Genomic DNA, 22,884 nt, shown 5'->3' with positions numbered 1-22,884 from the left:
CTAAGGACTGAATTAGAGACTGTATAAGCTGCATCTGCAGTGGCACGTGAATTTGCCAGAGCTGAAGGTCTGTAACAGGATCCCAGTACCTCTTTACCGCTTCCCTTGAAAATTAAATACTTATATAATTGAAACTAACTGTTTACTTTCACAGCGTCTCGCAGGAACAGAAAAGGAGAAGGGAAAGACAAGGTGAAGATGTAAGCTGGTGTGAAATGCACAGTTACGTTAAAGGGGTCCATAGGAACAAATCTGACAAGGAAATTAATTTCTTGTTTCTTCTAACAGGGGAGTTTCCTGCACTGAAATCTGATGATCCAATAGACCAGTGGTTAGTAACTTGAACGTTACCAGTCTCAGTTTCTCTATGAAGCCCATCTTTGATACTAGGCCCACAGAATAGTCACTTGACACTTGAAATGCTTTGCAGGCTAAGGAGGAGGTTGGGGATGTCAGGACTCCGACTATGCACTTCTTGCTGAACAAACGCATACTCAGAGTAGCACCAAATTTAGTAATACCAGAAGGGACGAAGTACTCAAAACTCGTGGCCTCCTTGGTCACTTGTAAGGGCTCAGACATCCAGTAATTCGCATGTCCTTCTCTGCTAGGTACTGGAGGGAAAGGGGAGTGCTTCTCTGCCTGTTGGGGCACCGATACTGAAAGCATTGATAACTCCAGGCTTCAGACACAGACAAAAGCCAGAGAGCACCTCTGCTTGCAGAGAGGGCTGAAAAGCAGGGCTGCGGCTTTGCTCTGACCTTCTTTAAGGTTACCCAGGAGAGAGGCATCAAGTTCTTGGGAGGAAACCACACAAGCGTATGTCTCTACCTTTCTGACCACACCCAGGAGCAGTCCTCCCTTCCTAGGAATAACACAGTACTGGGAACTCGCACACAAAAGCTTTGCTTTAGGGATCAGGCCACATAGCTTCTATCGCTCTGTCCACAGCCTGTAAACAGAGTTTCAAGTGAAACTCATGCAAGGAAAGTTTCTTTTACTATTTTTATCCTGTGGGCAGACTAACAAGAAGGACTAGCAGAAGCAGTACCACCAAAGGAGGAAGATGGACACTGAAGGGCTAAATCTCAGTGCTACTGGTGGCAAATATAAACCACCAAAGAAATGAGGCAACTCAGCCCCCGGAAACCCTGCGTCACTTGCAGGTTTCAGTACTCAGACACACAAGGAGATGTTCTGAGAGGTAATACAAGAGACTTCAGCACGCAAGAGAGAGGGCATGCAGAGCTCCATGTATAGGAGGGCTCTGTTCCTCAGCATCACCTGTGCGCTAGAAGGCCCCTATCCTGTTACTGAGACACTGCAGTGGGACTTCCAAAGGCATTTATGGGTCTGAACCAGGTGAACTCCCCACCTCAGTCTTCCTCCCCCTATCGCCCATCGCTTACAGGAACTGCTCTGGAAGAAGAATCTGCTTTCTCTGGAATGGAAGTGCATGATTAGGCACATCAAACACGATTAGGTATATCACAGCTTTCATCCACCTAAACACCAGCAGTGGTGTCTGCATTCAGTTTGTAGCAACAGATCTGCTGAAGAGATCCTTGTCTAACCACAAAGATCAGCTGAAGCACCAACAAGGAACGCAAACCAAAAGACCTCCCCTTAAATCCTCTGAAAAGACCAAGTTTCCTACCTGGTTTCTTCAGTGGCCATGTAAAAAACATCGTCTGGTGCATCAATCCAGTTCATCCTCCTCCTTTTCACTGGAGGCATGGATCCACCACGAATTAATCGGACTTTTGTTGGGTATGATTTCCCATTGAGCAGCAAGTTTCGGCTTGGTCCCTAACGTGATACATAAAAAAGTACAATTATGGACTGCAACAAACCTGTGGTAGCATGTGATAAGCACTCCACGGAAAAAAGAATTAAAGTTTTCAAATCAGTTGTTCAGAGTTTCTGGTAAATATAGCCCCTCTTGCCCATGACTGAACACAGAATTCACATAAAAGCAATTGTCCACAAGCAGTAGAAGTTAGGCACCTTCAATATACAATAGGACAGCAATACTCCAGTGACAGGACAGATAATAAATGGAAGGCATTACCAATAATCTGTTGCTTGTGTCTGAAAGATGACATCAAGTTTGAAAGATTGAGCATAAGACTTAGATTTCAGCTACTACCATAAATCTAGAGCAACTCTATTGATTTCAGGGAAAGAAATCTAGCTATACAGCAAATCAAATATAAAAATCAGAATTTACAGTTATTCTGGGGTACCAAACTTACCCATATCCTTTTTGTTCTAGGAAGGTCAATATTTAATGATATATTAAATATGTTGTTGAAAACAAATCTAGAACTACAAAGCTTAGCAGCTTTCATCACAAAATCCTTTTAGCATTTAACACCACAGATTTCCCATATATCATGCATTTGCTTTGCGAATCAACACAGGTATAATTTTCCAGACCCACAGTAGCCCCCTTCCACTCAACTGGAAAAACATGAGCTGTTATTAAGAGAGGTGCAGATGCAAGGGAGCAAAGGATTAAGCTTCTCAAATGCAGCTGTCTTTGATCATTTGAAGTCCAGTTCTGCTGCCCCTCTTCCTGCTGATTAGCACATTGAGAAATCCCACTGAAATCAGTAACACTGGACAAGTCAGGAAAGATGCAAAATAAGGGCCCAGAAAATTTCATATGAATAAATTAAAGCTGGTCAGAAAACACCCCAGTAGAAATTTAATTCTGGTATTTCACAGGCCATCCTCCGAGGTCAGACCATCTCCCCAGATGCACCCAGGCTTCCCCTTCTGCCCATGAAATGGGAAACTGAGCATGGAGATGAGGGATGTCTAGCCTGGGAGATCCACCTCAAAAGGAAAGGTTGGGACATGAGGTACTCAAGTCCTCAAGTGTCAGGTTACGGCAAAAACTCAACCAAATTTTAACACTTTGACTTAGAAAGGGAAAACTTCAGTCTGTCAACCAAGAAAAATTCCCAACAAAACCCTGCGTCTATCTCATTTTTATCTGAAGAGAAAGCAAAAAATGATCGATGACTTTTTTTTTTTTGACCAGCCTTAATCAACTGTGCTAGCAAGATCTGCTTTTTGTAGAAAATTAGGGCTTTAGAGCCAAACAAACAAAACCCCACCTTTTGAAATCCTAAGCTCTTTAAAGCTGTTCTATACAAGTGCGATAACGATTTTAATTTCTTAGTTGCCCAGCTCCATGTTATACAAGACAACTTCGGCACCACAGCAGACCACTGAAATACGTCAAGAATTGCTTTTATATTTGAGGTTTATTAAGGAAAAGGTTTCAAATGAAAGGCTTTTCTGTTGGCTTTTTTACCCCCTCCAGATTTCTCCAAGAAAATCCTTCATTAGTTTTGCGAAGGATATTTTCTCCGCACATGCTAAATACACAGGAGAACAACTCCAGAGAAAGTTCTCGGAAATACGTAGAAGGGGCACCCCTGTGCTTCCAGGTTGCCTTTTCTCTACCTGCACAGAGCAATCTGCTTCAAATGGTACATCCTGAAAGGTGGACCTTTACTTTTCAGTTCAGCAGCACACTTTACCAAGCAACCAGAAATCAAGGCAGTTCAGGGGTTTCACCCTAAAACACCTAAAAAGCGTTAGGTATCATCACAGATTTCTCCCACTGCACTGAGTTGGTTTATTCAGCAGACACAAACAAGTAGCCAGTCTCCTCAGTGACAAGAAATGAAGCTGAATTCAAGGAGGAATACAATTTACCACTTCATATCAGATGCTCAAGTAACAAACCAAATGAATGCTTCGTTATTACAAGCAGACTAGCATGCTCAAGTTATAGCCTACCCTCATGATACTGCACACTATCCGAGAGCATTATTACATTTAATAATGCTTGTGATCACCATTCAGTGACCATCAGTCATACCTGCTGCTGATTGACCCATGTCAGAGTGACTCTACTGACACTAATACGTTGTGGCAGTTCACCTAATGAGGCAAGCTCCACTTTATCAACACCAGAAGATCATTTTGGGAAAAAAAAAAAAATTATGCTTGAATTTCTCTCCCATGAGTCTCCCATAAGCCATGCATAAGGGGGGGAAGTGATGCACAGCCTTTGCCCTGGCCCCTTCACACCGAGGTGAATTTCATGAGAAAGCATTTTGCCAGAGACGCATCAATCAGACTGGCTATTTGCTTCTGTCCTTTGATAAAACTCAGCATAATGGATGAAAGGCTAGGAATCATTTTTACTCAAAAAACAAAACAAAACAAAACGAACATAAAAAACAAGCATTCTCAGCAGACAACTTGCACACCAACTTCCAAAAAAAAACAAAAACAAAAACTGTTTTCCAAACAAACCCTTCCATCAGTTAAGCCTTCCTCCTTCAGTGAAACACATTCCACCTAGAAGCACATCCCAGAACTTTGCTATAAACAGCCACTCAGTTTCTGTATGAGCAGAAACAAAATGTTCCATTCAAAACAGAATCTCATTTTTATATAGATAGATAGATTTGAGGTTTAAATTGTATTTAACCACTTCAACGGTTCATATGCCCCAAAATAATTATTTTGTTTTAAACTCTTCAATTAATTAGGAAGTATGACCAGCTGCAAACAGCAAAGACGGAAGTGAAACACTAGGGTTTAATGGGGTGTTCTATCTAGCACGGGTTAATAATTCTTCTTTTCCCTGTTTTGGTTAAATGAACATTCTCTTACCATTTGTCTGGTTTGTCCGTGGTTAGGCAGACCTAACAAACAGGAAAGAGAATAGAGCTGGTAAGACCATTGCTTTTCCAAGACAGAAAAAAGTACAAAATCAAAACACACGCAGCTATGATTGCAACTGTGTTGTTTTGCTAAAACAAGAGTTGTCTACCAAACTAACTTCTCCCCTCCTTGAAAGGTAACTAAGAAAAGAGCTTCCTTAACAACATGGTTTGTAGAGCAGAGCCCCCAAGTTAAAAACACGTTCCATTCGCTCAGTCTTTTCTCCGTTTACTCACACCTTTCTTCAAACTACTGCTAAAAGTACACCTCCTCTTTCAGATCTGAGGTTTTCCTCAAGTCTTGGGAAAAATCTAGTATTTTGTTTTAGTTTTGGAGGAATTTACTGACATCAAGAAGGAGAAAGTGGAAGGTATTACACACTGTCGAGACAGCAACAAATAAAATCTTTCCTATCATCCTTGGATCCCCAGGGAACTCTTCAGCTCAGATGTTACCTACAAGCTGTTAGAAAACAGCTTTTATCTGCTGAACCTACCACAAGCAAATACTTCCATAGGCGCAGCTCCATCAGTCACAGAGCACAGCGACTCCAGCTATCACACAAAGCCCTTCCCCAGTAACACAAACAGCACCTTAAAGCACCGAGCACAATGGCTTGATTTTACTAGCTTATTTGCTATACTATCTGATACCCTATCATGTTGCCATAGCGTATGTACTAAACTGTACATATATGAGACCCTGCAGGACACACAAAGGTCTTAGGATTTAAGAGAATGATGTGTTGCTATAAGGCAGCAGGGTATGGCGCGGAATGGACTGGGAGACCTAATAAACCTTTTTGTTAGCACTGTTTAGTTTTCTAAGATGCACACTCCCAGAAAACACCATTTCATTAACATCAGTGCACCAAACCATCTTTCTCAGCCCCTTCTGGCTGAGAACCAAATTGTCAGTACATCAAATCCAACAGGTCCTACAGGAGAGGCACCAGCAAATGCTGTCACTGGCTGCAGAAGTTATCAGTGTGAATTCTGCTTTCACATTTATAGCAAGCTTCCCAGCTTGACTTCTGAAACTTCACATTGCTAGCGAGTTAAGCTGTGATGAAACAGCAAAGCTTTTTAAAGAATCCAGCAGAAATGAACTTTTACAGCTCACGGTCTGCACTCAACAGATTCCTCGAGATTCTCCTTGGTAAAACCAAACACAATGTACTCACACCAAGTATGCCAGGAAACACATGGCACAGCAACATATCGGGAGGGAGGAAGATGAATGGGGGACATTTTCTGAGCATTGAGGATCACAACACCACATTAAAATCAACAGTTTATATCAAGTGTATTTTCCATTCTGTGTAAACATATGCTATTAGCTACTTCAAACATGAAGACACATCGTTTCAATTTTTGCAGCACTTTTGTGCCTAAGTATCCACAGAGATGAAGAAATGGTTGCCAGAAAGACTTCCATCAAATCTGTAGAACAGATGTACCAGGCACCAAGCAGGAAGACCAGTAACAACCTTTGGATGTCGACAAAGGCAATGCAGGCACCAGATAATCACTCCTTTTTACATGGGAGCAGCAATCACATCCAAAACACAGCTGTGAGCAGCCGTTTGAGATGGATGGACAAAGAGCTCCACGGATGCTGGGAAACCACACAGCCAGCAGGATGCAACCTGAATCTGTTGGCTTCAGAGCTAAGCTCTAGCACTTATTTTTTTCTTCCCCCTTCCATAACAGAAAGATAACATTTTCTCCATTCACAGGAGCTCCAAGAGATGTAAATCAACTGATGCTAGTCCCTGGCGTGAAGCCACACGTTTCGTTTTAACCACACTCCAGATCAGCTCTTTTCTTGTACTAAGAACATTCTTGATACCAGAAAAGACTAGCCTACAGGAGCAGCTGATACATGGCCGCTGCGATGACTATTGCTGGATGTAAACCAGACACTAAACAGTGCTATTCCTAAGCACCAGAATTAACCCAGAATATTCCACGGTGAGAAGAGATGTCGAGACTGACACAAACTGAGCGAAGGCTGAGCAGAACTGCTACTTACTCTGAGCCCCAAAGCTTCAGAGCCCTCAAACAGCAAAGAAGCAGTGGTTACAACAGGGACACACCTCACCCCCTAAGCTGTAACTTCTAGGATAAGGCTGCCCATGACAACTTTTTGCTCCACTAAAATAAGACACAAAGTTAGTTTCAGTACAATTTATACTCTTGCTATCACAGTAATATGGTATCAAATAGCATATTAATCTCAGCTATCTGTGAATTTTCCCTTCAGTCACACTTTGATAACTGAAGTTTGAAAGAATAAATATGAAAACAGACACTATAAAGACTAGCTTCAGTTTGCAATGAAAAATATCACACTAAAAGCATATGCAGCTGAAGCACTGCTATTAAATGAACAACTTTTACCTGCAATGGTCACTGAAGAGATGCAGATAACATCTGCATAACATCTGTAAACCATTGCAGAACAGCTGTCAAGTCAACAGGATGCATCTGTACTGGAAACAATGGATTCTCACCCAAAAGTTTTTGGTGGCTTCTGTGCGAGAGATGAGGTTTGTGAGACAGGCACCCCTAAGAACTAAACCAATCCTCCGCTTCTGGGTAAGGAGTGGTACAGACAGGTAACTCACCATATGAAACTTAGTCCTCCCTGTGGTGCTTGCTCCATTTTCACAGATCAAGGTTTGAGAAAGACTTCTCACACACATGCATCCACAAGCAGGTTAAAAAAGTAGGACAGCATATGAATATAAACCAGGAGCAAAACCCAACAAGGTTCTGGCAGCTCCTCTACAGGAAAAAAAAACTGTCTTTATTTTATGGAGGGATGTCTAGAGAAGCCACAGGGTAGAAAGTGTGACTATTCCTTTCGACGATATCTAAGGTTCAAGCGCTTGAATTTACATATCTCCACATCAGAAACAACACTACACCCCTCCAAATAAGGAATAAAACCCCAACAAACAAAAAAAGGAGGTGACCAAACCTTTAAAACCACACAGTGTAAAGGTCTACAATGATGAATCTAAGCAGATCTTCCACTCTTCTGCAGCCAAAGAAATTTAAATATATTCTGAAAACTCAAGTTTAAATGTTTTTTTCCGTAGCACTGAAAAAACCCAAAGCCCTACAAAATCTCCTCCAATTCAATTCCTCCTGCCAAAGTCTCCTCTATACACTGAAATAAAGAGGAAGTCCCAGAGGATAAAATGTAGACAAGGTAAACTGAAGGTATGTCTGCAGATAAGCATAGATGTCGTCTGCCACAGACGATTCTACGTTGTTACTGAAATGGCAATAAAACAACTAATTACAGTACAGAGATTAACTGACACCCTCAGAGCATGCCTCCTCTACTCCCCACAACTTAGCGGCAAAGACCTCAGAACTGTGCCTCAAGCATAAGCACAATTACCGAGACTTTTTGCTCAAAACCAGACACAGCAGGTTACTATACCCTAATGATTCTTTCATTCTTCAAGTATCAAAGCTGCAGATGAATATACTTTCACCCCAAAAAAAAGGCAGGTGGCAAAGGACTATCACAAACAGCAAATGCAAGTCTGTTACTACTGTTACTTTGCAGCTTTATCTTTTGGGGATGGGGGGGAACCACCCCTCAGTTAACCAACCTGTTTCTTTTCCAAACAGTCTCGTATCATCTGAATCTAGTGCTTTCAGATTTGTTGAATTTAAAATGAGAGAACACCCAAACTTCCTACAGCCACTACAGCACCACCCCAAGAGCATGCTGTGGGAGTAGGGAATAGTTGGCACCCGACAACAGAGTGGAGTGAGGGAATCTAATTTCTCGGATGGGAAGCAAACCAGCACATCTGGTTCCACCAGAAGCCTGAGAGTAGACACGCATGCTCTTTGCTGATCCAGTCCCATTCCCCGTGAGCCCAGCGAGAGGACCTCAGCATCTGAATGGCAGCATTCAAAAATTAGTCCCACCGCACAAATTCAGCCTGCTTTTTTGCCAACTCCACACACTATGCAACTGACATTTTGAGAAGCAGGAGAGCCTATACCCTCAGCAGTGTGCCCAACTCAGACTGGAGTGCAGGGATATTTCCATGAAGTTACTACAGCAAAGCATCAAGAGGCTGCAGAATGAGCACCAACCATGGCCACTTTTCTACTTGGGTAGAAATCTGCCAGTGCTTTTCCATGCGTGAACATACACAGCATTGTCTGCATATTTACAGGCCATTTCATAGTTTGGTACAAGAAGTCTGTACAGAGCTGACCCTAGTACCAAGGAGGAAGAGTAGCCCAGCTTCTAGCCACTGGATACAACTCAGAGTTGTGAAATTTATATTTACTCGAACTAACTCCAATCTTCAGCATATCCACCACACACAAAAATACAGGTCTTTCATCTCCTGTTAACATAATTCATCTTTTTTTTTTTTTTTTTTTTAAAGTCAATCAGGACATCAAGCTATTAGTCACAGATGGCATTTTGTTTTTAACTTCTGTTTACCAGAGAAGTATCATGCAGAACATGCAATATGCAGTAACATTCATAAGCACGTCTTCAATCACAATGAACGTAGAGAATTTAACACACACTTTCACAACCAGCAAGTTTACTACACTAAAATACATTGCTTTCAAAAAATCCATACACTTTTCATATGCATTTTCCTTTTCCAAAAGTAATCCTCCTCCTGGGATTCCATCCTTCCCAGCAGTAACAAAAACATCAACAGTACCACACTTGTGAGCAAGCTAGAAAAAAATATAAAAATTCATGCATGAATGAGGCTTGATGAACAAGAATTTCACTTCCAAGTTACTGGTTCACTTGAAGTAGTCTCTGTGTGTTGACATATACACACATACAGTTTTTGCAGGCTTTTAAGAATGTTTTAGTACCCTTCTCTTTCTTAAACTGCCCAAGAGTGTGTTACTGCTGTAAGCAGATTGAGTGTCCATTTTCTAACAACCAAAGGTTATAAACTTTCAGGAACGCAAGTGCAACAAGCAGAACAGAGCATAAACTGTACCGAACACCACCTAGACTAACATTTTCTTAAAATTCTGTTGTACATAAAAACAATGTTAAAATTGCAATTTACTTACCTAAGTAAGTTCCTACCAAGATTGGCAAAAGAAAAGGAAAAAAAAGATTTAAGGTTAAAAAAAGGAAAGATTCACATAGTTCAGAATACAGTAGCCCAGCCCCATGCAACAAATACAGAAACACAGACTGTTTTGGTTGTAATGAAACACAGAAGTGATAACAGTTCTCTGTTGGACAGATAAACCCAAGACAACATTAAACAAACAGTAACTCCAAATGAGAGATTCCACAAAGAAGAGCTTTAATTTTGGATGAGTAAGTAGTGGTTCGTTACCCACCTCCTTCCACTAACCCCTGCACATTAACCTTGTTGGATTTGGACAGTACTTCCTAAAACGCTTGGTCTAACAGTTCACATTATTTTGCTGCACAGTGTTCGTGCAAAGCTGTACCTTCTGCTAAGAGTACTTCAAGGACCCTACTAATACGTTCTGGGCTGTGACATCCAACTACGATGAGTCAGTAGCTACCCTTGGACAAGTATGTTGAGAATGGAGAGCTGCTATCTTGGTGTTGCGTCAATTAATACTATCCACCCGCATTCCTAAAAGAGCATCACAGTATATTCTGTCTGGCTGCAACACACTAAGTGGTTAAAAAAAGAGGCAACAAAACCATGCACTTCATTGCTTTAGGATTTGCTGATCCAAGCTATGTAAACTAGAAACAACTGAATTTCCCCTCACTACAAGAAAAAAAATTGAGGTGCTGGAGCACGTCCAAAGAAGGGCACGAAGCTAGTGAAGGGTCTAGAGCACAAGTCTTATGAGGAGCCGCTGAGGGAACTGGGGTTGTTTAGCCTGGAGAAAAGGAGGCTCAGGGGAGACCTTATCACCCTCTACAACTACCTGAAAGGAGGTTGTAGTGAGGTGGGGGTCAGTCTCTTCTCCCAAGTAACAAGCAATAGGACAAGAGGAAATGGCTCAAGTTGCGCCAGGGGAGGTTTAGATTGGATATTAGGAAAAATTTCTTCACCGAAAGGGTTGTCAAGCATTGGAACAGGCTGCCCAGGGAAGTGGTGGAGTCACCATCCCTGGAGGTATTTAGAAGACGTGTAGATGTGGTGCTTAGGGACATGGTTTAGTGGTGGACTTGGCAGTGCTAGGTTAGTGGTTGGACTGGATGATCTTAAAGGTCTTTTCCAACCTAAACGATTTTATGGTTCTATGAATTATTCACTAATTCTTAGAATTGGGAGTATTACACATCATATACATATATACATATGTGTGTGTGTGTGTATATACACGATACGTAGCACACACGCAGATTCCACTTAATTACAAGTTCAGGCTTTGTACTATCAGAGGCATTTGCAATTCTGCCCTTGCATTGTTATACATCCATCTCCACTAATATTAATTACACGTGTTCCCTACCATTGCCTTGGGATATGCACTTTCATCTCACTCAAATCAACAATTACATCTTACTCCATGCCATCCCTCATAAATGAAACAGTTTTCACTAGCTGATCCACAGAGCATGATGCCCATTTCCTGATTTCATTTCCAGATCTTTCTCCGTAACACCAAAAGAAACTAATCACGGTATCATGGCTAAGCTGAAGGCAAGTGACAAAAGTTTCACTTAACATCTGAATATAAAATCCTAAGTACAATTCCCAAAAATAATCTATACTTTTGGCATATAATCTAAAGCAAGGAAGTTGCACAGGCACACGGCTCTTAGGGTCTCCAAAAAGCATTTCAAGCAACTTGTCATTCTTCCCAGCTGTGCTGCTGCTGGCAAGAAACAGTCATTCTTTTACAAAGCACTGAACATTTTCTCTCTTGACACTAGTCAGCATTACTCTGGTCCGGGTATCAACAGCTAAAGCCAGGACTTTTCCCCACTACCTCATGTATCACATTATTCATTAAAGGACCAATACTCCCTGCTGTTTACAGTCATTCCTGGATGGGCAGATATCCTTTGGCTGGTTATCCTTGACTTTGGAAGGGCAGCCAGGGCCACTGCTGATAAAGGCAGAATTTTAATGCAACTTATGCATACAGGTAAGTCCAAATTTTCTGCAAGGTCTAAGTCAGACAGAAAAAACCTTTGAGATCAGTCTGGTCACCTCCATAGCTGATGCTAGAGAACTTCTTTATATTCCCACCTCGACAGATGTTTTTGATCAAGAACAGTATTTCCACTTTCATGCTCATCTCTTGATAATTAAACTAATGTCATGCTACACTGATGAATGCTTCCAGTTCTAGGAGTTCATTCATGTTTCCCCAAAAGGAGGTGAGAAACAATGAACCAGAACATGTTAAATTAGATCAACATTCCATTTTGGTTTAGAAATCCCCAGTAGCAGAAGCAAGGTATTCCAACAGTTAATTAACCTCACTCAAAAATTTGCAGCTTATTTCCAGCCAAAGTTTTTCTGCTGTACCTTCTGGCTACTGCAGCTCATTATTCCATTCCCGGCTAGACTAAAAAGCCCTCTATTATTACACTTCTGCTGCTCCTGTCAGCAGAGACAAACACCTACAACTTCCACTTTGATAAAAGCATTTTCCATTATACAGTGTTTTCCAGTCCCTTCACCGTTTTCATGGCTCTTCTATAAACCCTCTCCAATTTTCAGCATATGATCCGCTACCATTTTATCAATGCAAGTTTGTTGCTGGGAAAAGCCTTCCCTTTATTTCAGCTACTCATTCATGTTCTCTCTCTTTCTGCCAATTTTAGAGTGCATGTGATGACCCTGAAAAACAAATTTGATTAGATGAAAGCTAACATGGTGTAAAAAAAGAGAGGAAAAAAATAAAAATCTAACAATGCTCCCTCCCTTCCCCCAGTAGGAATTTGCATAGACAAGTATCACATAGACACCATACTGGATAGCTGTAAGGAAAAAAGTAAACAGGGACCAGAACATAAAACATCCTCTCTATGTCTCCAGAGGAAGTTTCATGGCAAATATTGTCAGCCAAGCTCCAGAACATTAATGAAAAAGCAATAAACTAATAAATTTTTAACATCTCGCTGTATTCAACAGCTTATGAGACTCCACGTACTTTTCATGCTCCAAAAATAGGAATCTGCAGGAGTTTGTCCATGCTAACCTAATGCTGAAGGAGAGCTAGGAAGGCCACTGTATGCCTAATGATGCCTCCAACGTGATTTAAAGAAGAGGAAAACAAAACAGATGAAAGGACTACACCCTTCTTATGAAAGAGTGGAGGGAGAGAAGAGAGATGAGATTAAGAATATTTTCCTGTTCTTGGAATTCAAGCACCAGTCGAAACTCTAGGTGCCTGGCCAGACAAATCATATTCAAAGCTTGAAAAAGTTCAGCTCTCCAGGGTTAAGCAGGGATGATTCAGAAAAAGAAAAGTTAAAGATACTTAGATGGAGTTACAGTAGCAAGAGAAAAAACAAACAAGTAAACAACAAAATTCCAAAGGAAAAATCTGAAGTACTCTTACAAGGTTCAGCAGTTTCCAACATTTCCATAATTAGTTTTACCTAGTTCTGGCAGCAGCCCACTAACAAGTCTCCTTTCTTTTTCCTCCTTGATATCTCACCGCCAAGAATCCCCTTTTCCCAGCCTTTCCTTGCTTCCCATTACTACCTCTCTTCATACAGAGTTCAACCTGACCAACCCATATCCGCACACAGACTAGGTAGTCTTCCATCTCCAACCCGTCCACCCTCAGTCATCATTTCGGCACATTTAGGAACGGTGTTTCCACTTATGCAGGAACTTCACCGATTAACTTTCCTGAGGGCTGAATTCTAACTACCGACCACCCACCGTCCTAAATACCAAGAGGTGGTAGAGCCTCAGATGAAAATCTTCCAGCAGTGCTGCCTGAAGGAACACCCAAAAACCTACACGAACAGTTCAATTTTCAGCAATGTTAAACAGTCTGATTCTAAATGAAGGCAGGTGCCATGGGAATTTAAATGCCTTAGAAACCTGGCCACCAATATATACGTATAAACATGGATCTTAATGCTTTACACTAAGCAAAAATACTAGCTGTAGTTGGCTCATTCCCTGCAAAGCAATCTCTTGATTTTATATTGCTTTAAGATCTGGCCATGAGGAAAGCCTTACAAACTCATCACACGCAATCAGCTCAGCAACCAGCCATAATTTACAGCATACATACTTCCCCCATGAGTTTGGAAGTAATAGCCCAGCACCAAAAGGCTTTTATCACCAGCAAAGAGGCTTCAGCTAAAGCCCACCATACTAGCTGTCCACTGTCATATATCAGAGACTTTGACACAGTGAACTGTCCAAACCTTAAGATATCTTCCAGGTGCCACCAACAGAGCACAAACAGGAAACAGAAAAATCCCTGGATAACTCATATAACATTGCAGTAAGTTAATATCTTCTTGAAAACTATTTCAACATAGGTGGACAAAGTGTCTTCCTGCACTTAAATTTGTGCAGAAAAAATATTTTCAGTCTCCTCATTCAGTCGTCTTAACACCAGCTTTTCTTTGCAGTACACTCCTACGATGACCTAAACCAGCCAGTATGCCACCACGTATCACTAAAGGGAGAGGAAAAACATAAAAACAACAAAAAAACCACCACAATTTCCCATAGTATCTACAGGAGCTATGTAAATGAAGAATCTGACTGGTTATAACAATTCAGTTTTACTCTCATTAATCTTTTTCTTCTATTTTAAGTCAGTTATAAAAAAATCAGTCATTCTGGATAGATGGGTTTATTTCATTCCTTTTATACTAACTCATTGGCTCCTAAATTCTGGTCACAAGGCTTCATCATCGCTGCCATTCACCCCTTCTTCACAACGGTTCCAACTTGTGCTCTTCCTCTCCTCTGACCTCCTCCTCTCCCTTCCCACCAGCAGCCCCCCAAAGTAGTAAGCCTGTATGACTCCATCAAGAGCCAAGGAGAAGTCTCAGCACCACGTTCCCAGTTCTGGCACGGCACGGGAAACCGGCATTATCCATACCCAGAGCCAGCAAAGGTTACCAGCTCACACGCAAGGTAACTGGGAACCAGTGCTAAGTGGCACTGGCACACAAACTGGCTCCAGGCCAGAAATAGGTCCACCAAACTTCTGTCATCTGTTTCCCTGTGCCCAGCAGATCTTGACCCGAGTTCTTTAAACCTTGTTTCCTTGCAGGTGGTTCCCTTCCATCTCTGTCTCGGCAAAGCTTCCAGCAACCCAGGATCAGAAAATATTCCAGATGTCAAAACTGCAGTGTGACAAACATCTTCCATTCACAAATAAATCTCAACCAACAAGTTTAAGCTGAACTGCTCACAAGAATATCCAGTTAACACTCACTACCCCAGCAGGTAAACAGATTCTGGGACTGATTCGTACTCCGCTACCTAGCAGTTATAGGAACAAATACTACTCCAAGTATTTCAGTGGCTGGCTGAGAACAGACCGAGCAGATAAAAGCAGCAGGTGCTCGGTGAGAGCCAGCCCCTGCACAACTACAAACACATGCTTCAGAGAAACACGTATTCTGAGCAGCCTGGACAGGTACTTCACCAAAATCTTCTTTTTGCAAACTGCTCCAGCAACAGTTATGACTGAAATGTATCTGATCAAATATGTATACCAGCAGACAGATGTTTTAAAACACTAGAACAAGAATCCTCCATTTCCAGTAAGTAAATGGTCTCAGGTTATCAAATCCAGTGCTCTATGCAGAGAGAGCCTGAGGGAAGAGTCAGTTCTTCTTCCACTTCCCTCCTTTGGGCCACAACATCTCAGTGCTTCAGAAGTGTGTCAGCTGCTGAGTGACTCAGCAGTCCCCTTGCTGATGAGGACATTTAGCAGGGAGCAGCAGGCATGCCCATAAGCAGGTTGTCACTAGGAGCTGTGGAAATTCAGAGAGCTAGTCCACATCTACATCCCTCATTACTGGACAAAGTTTCCGAGGAAACCAAACTGACTGAGACAGCAGGGTTTTGTTATTCTTCCCAAAACACAAAAGTTAAAAAGCACATTAAAAACTCAGCAACACAATATCAAGGTATAAATTCCCGAAGAAAGCAAGACAGTAGGACAATCACTGTCCTCATTCTTATTGTATTCTCCACATGCACTTATATATGCATGCATGTAAATATTGGTAACAGTCATCCACTGTCTCAGCCATTAAACACAAAGCTTAAAATCAGGGCATGCAGTGTGGGCCATTTCATGGTAACATGTAAGCTTAAGTTTTTATGTTTGCCCCTCTCACGATGACGTTTGTATATCCTAACTATTCAAAATTGGTTTGTTCTATTGAATTTGGTTAAGTGACATCATATGTACATTTCCTGTATTATCACAAACTAAAGCTTCTGAGGTCTGTAGTCAGAACAGATTAACCTATGGAAATTTTGAAAACCATTTCTACTGCAAGTAGAGAACACACAGACAGTCTCTCACTGGTGAGACTGTCCACTCACAGTAGAAAATATAGAGGCTTGAACTTGGGACTCGATGTGAATACTGTCTTCTATTTCTTCTGGTCAATGTGAATTTAAAGTAGTTCAGGACGCATGAAACTTGGATTTCTTAAGAGTCAAACAGTGAAACAACACCTAGTTTCAAACCAACCATCACAGCTTTCAGCAGTTTCACAAAACTGCTAGAAAACTGTTCTGTCACCTTGAGGAATTAGTAATCAATTCTGAACATAGCACTTCATGTCTTCAGTATGGCTGTACAACTTGTCATTTGCATGTGAAAAGCCTGGAAGGTGAGCAGCATAACCATGGGTGGAAATGGTTACCCAAGGAACACTTAGACATCAACACAGAAGGTGCACACAGACTCATTAGCCACAAAGCACAGACAAGCCAGCAGATGAAACTAAAAATCACTCTCCTAGCATAAGCTGAGCGCAGCTTCAAGGTCTTACCCCTGCTAGGCATCAACAGGCGCTTCTTCATGTTGCCTGATAGAGCACAAGTGAACAGAAAAGAGAAAAACATCACATCAGCAACCTGAACAGCAGCAGTTTAAAAAGTTCTTAATGTTAAAACACATAACAATAAGATATCAAATGTTTGTAATTATGTTTTGGTTAAGCCACATATAAAGTTAAAATTAAAGGTAAAAAATGAGAAAGATTCTCTGTATCTCCCTCCCTGCTCAGAGTCATCTGAACCAACTGTTCCTTTCCCCTGTTTAAGGAGAGCTACTCTCCATGTTCTCACTCCCGTTAAGACCATTCAAACAGACCCTTTTATCTTCATCTGAGGAAAAGACTGCACTTTCTCTTCCCCGACACTCTCAGGCAAGAGCAACTCTTCAGAACAGAGCCCTGGAGTCCGTGCCAGGAACATCCTGCGTCTACCTCCCACTTCAAACACCTTCCCCTTGCCTTTTATTCTTGAGGCAATGAAGCCCAAACCCCACTACACAGAGGTGGCTTAGTGACAGGGCCAACAAAAGCGAATGCTCTGGTTCTGCGCAAGGCAGGAGCAGGTTTATGCCATGCCAGATCTGGCACGTCTGCCTCCCTCAGCTAAGCAGCAGCCTGCCTCTCTCAATGGCATGCAGGCTCCGGTAGCTTTGCTGAAATCCAGGTGATCCACACGTTACAAAGCCACCTGGAAACTGCACACCTACCTACGGGTTAAAAAAAGCTGTAAACCTCAAAAGAAAAATGAAACATCACTGGAAAAAGTTATTAAGTTTTCTTCATACTACTCATTTAAAAACTGAAGGGAAGTTTCTCTTTCACTATCCCATTTGCGAGGTTGGTCAAGCTAGGCAGAGTTCCACTAGGCACAGTAGCTTTATATGCGTGCACCATGCAGGCAGTACACATCATGTGTCTCACCCAGAAGGAGAAATAGGACAAGCGACTTTTACAAAAGGAAAAAATTAACCTCCCTCAATAATAAGAAACTTGGAATTTATATAAAGGACTATAGTTTTAAATAATCTCCTTGTAGACTGAAAGGACAGAAGAAAAAGCCTATATAGACAATATACATTTTGCAGAAAAATATTTACCATCCATTCCATTGTGTTGTTCGTAACTTCTTTTTCCCAGGATAGTTGGGGACCCATTATTAATGACAGGCGTAAACTTAGCAGGAGTCAGATTGTTGAGAGAACTGGACAAGCTCTTTGCAGGATCTGGTTTCGGAGGACACGGATGAGACTCTGTTGTAAAACAGCAAGGTGAGGTTTTTTTATTAGTGAAGATACTGGAATTATAAATCTGAAAACAACCTGCCAACTTCCAAGGTGACCAAGTATATACAAACTATCTCAGTCAATAATTTTGACTGGAGATTGCTATTTATATAAAGCATTTTAAGTATATTTAGGATTTCATCTCTACTGAAGATGTTAAAACCAATGTCATATATTATCCTAAAATAAGAGTTGATAACACAAGCACTTTGTATCTATTTCCAAAACACTATTCTCTGACAATCTGGGATCATTTTGGGGCTGCTCTATATCAAAAGCTGCAGGCAACACCCCTAAACCCTGGGGAAATTACTACTTTGCCAGTTTTGCAAGGTTTGTAAAAAATACAATTTCTAAACTGTCCAAACAAGTGAGGATTCAAAGCACCACCATAAAGAACAGAGTCTGAATTCAAATTTTTGGCCAAGGCAGAGATCAAGCACACACTGTTCACGTGAAAAGATTTTGAGAAAGTTACAAGCAACAGCAAATGGGAACTTCAACCGAGTTTTTCTCTCGCAGCCCCAACAGCTGAGTAACATATAACTTAAAGCACACTGAACACGACACCTCCAAAAATACATTCTTGCCAGTCCATCAGCCTCCCTCCGTTTCTCTCACTCCCTTCTCCCAGGTCAGCAGTCAAATGGAAACCCTGACACAGCGCTAATGAAATCTCAGAATCTACTGCTACATTATGTACAACTATTAAAAGCAGGATTTTATCCAACAGCAAAACTTCTCCCTTTATTGGCTTTATTTGGTTGCACTATACATATCCAAAGGTTTCTCAATCTGTGTATCTCATCAGTATACAGCAGAAGTACAACACTCAACAGAGAAGCAGTAAATATTTAATAAACCCTGAGCCTTACAATATTTCATCAACAAAAATGTTCAAAGAAACATAAAATCAACTCCAGTGTTTCTTATCAGAGTAAAAAGGCAATTGATTTCCTTGTTAATCTGGAAGCCTTCAAAGTACCACTGTCAAGCTAGCTTTCTGTGGTTAGACTCACATTAGACTGCTGTAACAACCTGAGACATGTCTTCAGGGTATCTCTAGCAACTGGCAATGCTAGGAAAAATTATTTTGCATTCATTTGGAGTCAGAGCTGGCATGTCACGTAGCCGGCCTCTTCCAGCACCTAAAACTTACAGCAAGGTCCTGGACAGAGCTACTCAGTACTCCCCCACAGATCAGCTGATGAGGCCCAAGTCCTCAAGAAAACTGTAACACACACCCCCTCCCCCCCCCCAAAACCAAGACAAAAGTAAAGAATGGAAACATAGTCCCCTTGTCTAGCTCCCGCACAGAACAGCCAGCAACTGATTCACAAGCTGTGGGACACAGTGCTGTCCTAAATCCAAGGGGCTTCTCAGAGGACCCAACTGTAGGAACTGCCTCCAGACAGCTCAAAAATTGGAACAATGGGACTGACCAATTGTTCCCAAAACATTATGTTCGTGACTCCATCAGCAGATGGTAACTTGTCCCCATATACATCAGAGGCCACAGCAAACACATCCCTCCCTTCACTTGAAAGTTTCTGATACAGCTCAGTGAACCCACAGTGGACTGCTGAGCCACTAGGTCTGTCAAATTAAGTAGGAAAAGGAAAAAGGACAAGTTCATGGGAAGGTTTTCATGTTTTGTTTTTTAATCCAGAACCAGCATCTAAATCCAGAACCAAATTGAAAAAGAAATGGTTAGCAGAATTAGCTAGTAGGGTTTTTTTGTTTGGTTGGGGGGTTTTGTGTTTGGTGGTGTTTGGTGTGGGTTTTTTTTAATACCTAAATACCGGAGTACTGCTTCTAAAGGCTTTCGAACCACTTGCTTTAATAGCAATGGGTTTTCTGATGCCTCAGGTAAACGTGCTGTGCCTGTAAAACAAAGAAAAATAATTAGAGGGTAAAGACATTTAGATATTATAGTAAAACTAAATTAAGAACTCAAGTGTCCCGAAAGAGCTTTCTAATCAAAAGGAATTTTACAGGTTGCAAGCATGTCTTGGCAACAGGACACAAATGCAGGAGAATGCTACACGTAACAGCTACATGAGTTATTTTAAAACAAACAACAACTCATGAATTTAAGTTATTTGCCTAGCCTGCCATCAGTTAGAACACTCTGCAAGTATAGCTAGATTTTGTGAAACCACTAGCTATGAGCAAGAGAGCGTCTCAAGAAGTTGCAACTCAAACTTTACAGGAAAGGAATCTCAAAGGGCTCCTTTGCAAGTAGGTGCCCAACTGCATCACCACTCACATTCTGCTTTGATTGCTGCGCTGTTAATAGGCAGATAGGGATGTCTTGCAGCATGCCAAGGGCGCAAGATATCTCGACATAAACGTCTGGCAATTCTTGTCAGTTTTGTTGTATGGAGATAGAAAGCTTGTCGTGTCTTCATAGCAAACTTGGGACTCCCACTGTTTCGTACTGGCACACCATGAGGACTCTAGAAAGAAAGAAAAAGAAATATGGTTTCTAAAAAATAATTATTAGAAAGTATGGTTTTAAAGAAAAGAAAGAACATCATATAAAATCACTTTCAACTACTGATTCACAGACATAAGAACAAAAACAGTATTACAGATGAAAATATTTTCAGCCCAGCTATTCCCCATTTCCCAAATCTTACCCATCAACATTTGGAATTTTCTTCCAAAATATCTCAAAGGATAAAATGAACGTAAACATTTTCTCTTCACAAGGAAGTATTTACTTCTGTGCTGTCCCAAGTTTTAAAGCAGGGATCCAAAAGCCAGACCTGAAGAAGTTACCTAATGCTATCACACAATTTAGTGCTTACAGAGCCAACAGAAAGACTCTCGAACTTTGGGTGCTTAGATTTGCTCTGGATATACAATGCAAACTCCTTATAAAAAGCATTTGTAAGAGGGAGAGAAAAATCAGAAAGTAGCTGTGTGGCTAAAATATACATCATAAACTCACTTCCCAAAGCAAACTTACAGCATGCAAGAATTTTTTGTCTCAAAGTTGCAAGAGTTTCTGTTTTAATTCTTACTCTGAACTCAATTAATGCATTTACAGAGTTGTCAAATATTCACTGCATGTAATAAAGAATAATACTGAAAGATGTTTATCTACTACAGAGAGCAAAAGCAGTATTTCTTCATGAAAGCAACTAAGTCAACCAATAAAATAATGAAAGTAGTATCTTGTTATCTCAAACCTGCCCACGGTTGGAAAATAGGAGGAAATTTCAGTTTGGGGAGAACAAGGCTTTCCCCTCTCTGACTATTTACATACTTTTTAATTAACAAATAAGAGGAGTAAGTCTGATAAAACCTGGCAATTATCTCAGCAATTAGGTAGCTTCAGAGGGCAAACAGAAGCCTGGAAAGGACAGAGGTTAAACGAAAGAAATAGAATAGAAAGGGAATGATAGCAAAGACTAGGAGAGAGGAAAGAAAGAAATCTAAGACCAAAGTTCAGTGTGCACTATCCTTCTGTCCATGGGATGCAGCTACTTTTTCAAATCAGCTCAATGTATGATGCTTCCAGACTGAACTTCCACCAAATTCAGAAAAATTCTGAGAAGTTTGGTTTTTAAGTAAAAGGGGAAAAATTAAACAGAAGCAGCTCATACAATGCTTACTCAAAACCCACCCAAAAGAAGGAAGATTAATTTAAAAAAAAAAAAATAGGATTAAGTAGAAAAACAAGAAAAGGGATCTCTAAAAAGCCACTAGCTATTTGGGGTATCTAATTTTGAATGTGCCTTGGGAAAGGGAACAGGTTTCAGGAAATAATGAATTCCTTTATTGGAAGGAAAAAAAAAAAGTCCTCTTCCCCCCACAGCAAAAATCATGGAAACCAAATACCAGAAACACTGGCTGGCATTTCAATTTTTTCCATCTTCATTAAGCTATCCCATGCATTCGATGGCTAGTTTGCTAAACAAATGATGGTTTTTTTCTCAGGGCAGTACTTGGCAATGAATTACTTATAGCTGAAGTTAACATGCCAACTCTTGCAAGACATGAAATACCAAACCCAAGGACAACAATGGAGGCTGAAGGCATTCTTTTTGTTGTTAAATATTTAAGAACAGTGAACAATTAGTTAGATATCATGGCACCTAGCTTCCCAGGCAAGAGCACCGAGCAGTCTGCTTTGCAGATACCTACCAAATTATTGCGGTTTGGTCCTGGTCTCTCCCCATCTAACCGTGTTGGCATTTTCAAGCCACCGTATTTCTTCCAGTACGTCCAACAGGATGCACAGAGGCGACACTGCATGTTAGGGGGACCCCAAGAATACCACTGGTAAGACTGTGTGGCTAGAGATAACAAAGGTGGAAATTATATATATCCTTAAACAGGATCACTTTACAGAGCTTATTCTCTTTAGAACCATCACAAAAGAAAACCCACACAAAGACAGTGCAAAGCTCAAACAAACCTTAAAAACCTGATGATGGCTTCACTGTCATCACCACTGTTAAATGTACTTGTGATTTCAGCAGAAATAATTACACATATAAACCTCTTTTAAAACACAAACAGAAAAAAACAACTAGTAGGATAGGAAAATTTCCTGCCAATGAAACTGAAAGCTCTCATTTTGCAAGACTGGTAGACAACAATTTCTGCAGAGCACGGGAGAGAGGGAAGATTGTCTTCAGGAACTCCCCATACATTAATTTTACAACTAAAGAACATAAGAAATCGGTGACTTGACTTCTCATATAGTCCTACATTTCAGCATCTGTAAAGGCTCCCCATAAAGGAGCACAATCATTAGAACTCAGTATATCAATATCAGGCAGCAGACCAAATACATTGATGATATCACATATTTTGAAATCTACTAAAAAATTATGAAAAAATTGTCAAGTTCACACCTTGG

At 40.9% G+C, this 22,884-nt stretch overlaps 1 protein-coding gene across 3 annotated transcripts in view; it reads right to left on the bottom strand.

The window, feature by feature from the left end:
- MTA1 (metastasis associated 1) overlaps positions 1 to 22,884 on the bottom strand; it is an 89,146-nt gene that overhangs the window by 4,440 nt on the left and 61,822 nt on the right. Inside the window, exons 13-20 of one of the 3 annotated variants that reach the window (XM_076339828.1) lie at positions 22,164 to 22,315; positions 20,278 to 20,467; positions 19,803 to 19,892; positions 17,823 to 17,975; positions 16,720 to 16,755; positions 9,843 to 9,854; positions 4,702 to 4,733; positions 1,658 to 1,809 (exon numbers count right to left, since the gene is read on the bottom strand). In XM_076339828.1, the coding sequence (XP_076195943.1) occupies positions 1,658 to 1,809; positions 4,702 to 4,733; positions 9,843 to 9,854; positions 16,720 to 16,755; positions 17,823 to 17,975; positions 19,803 to 19,892; positions 20,278 to 20,467; positions 22,164 to 22,315 (817 nt within the window). The remainder of the gene's footprint in view (positions 1 to 1,657; positions 1,810 to 4,701; positions 4,734 to 9,842; positions 9,855 to 16,719; positions 16,756 to 17,822; positions 17,976 to 19,802; positions 19,893 to 20,277; positions 20,468 to 22,163; positions 22,316 to 22,884) is intronic. The other 2 variants (XM_076339829.1, XM_076339830.1) reach the window with 2 other exon arrangements.

This window comes from Aptenodytes patagonicus, chromosome 5 (assembly GCF_965638725.1).
Source record: "Aptenodytes patagonicus chromosome 5, bAptPat1.pri.cur, whole genome shotgun sequence".
Lineage (NCBI taxonomy): Eukaryota > Metazoa > Chordata > Aves > Sphenisciformes > Spheniscidae > Aptenodytes > Aptenodytes patagonicus.
Note: the sequence above shows the minus strand (reverse complement) of the source record. Positions and strands in the feature narration are given on the sequence as shown.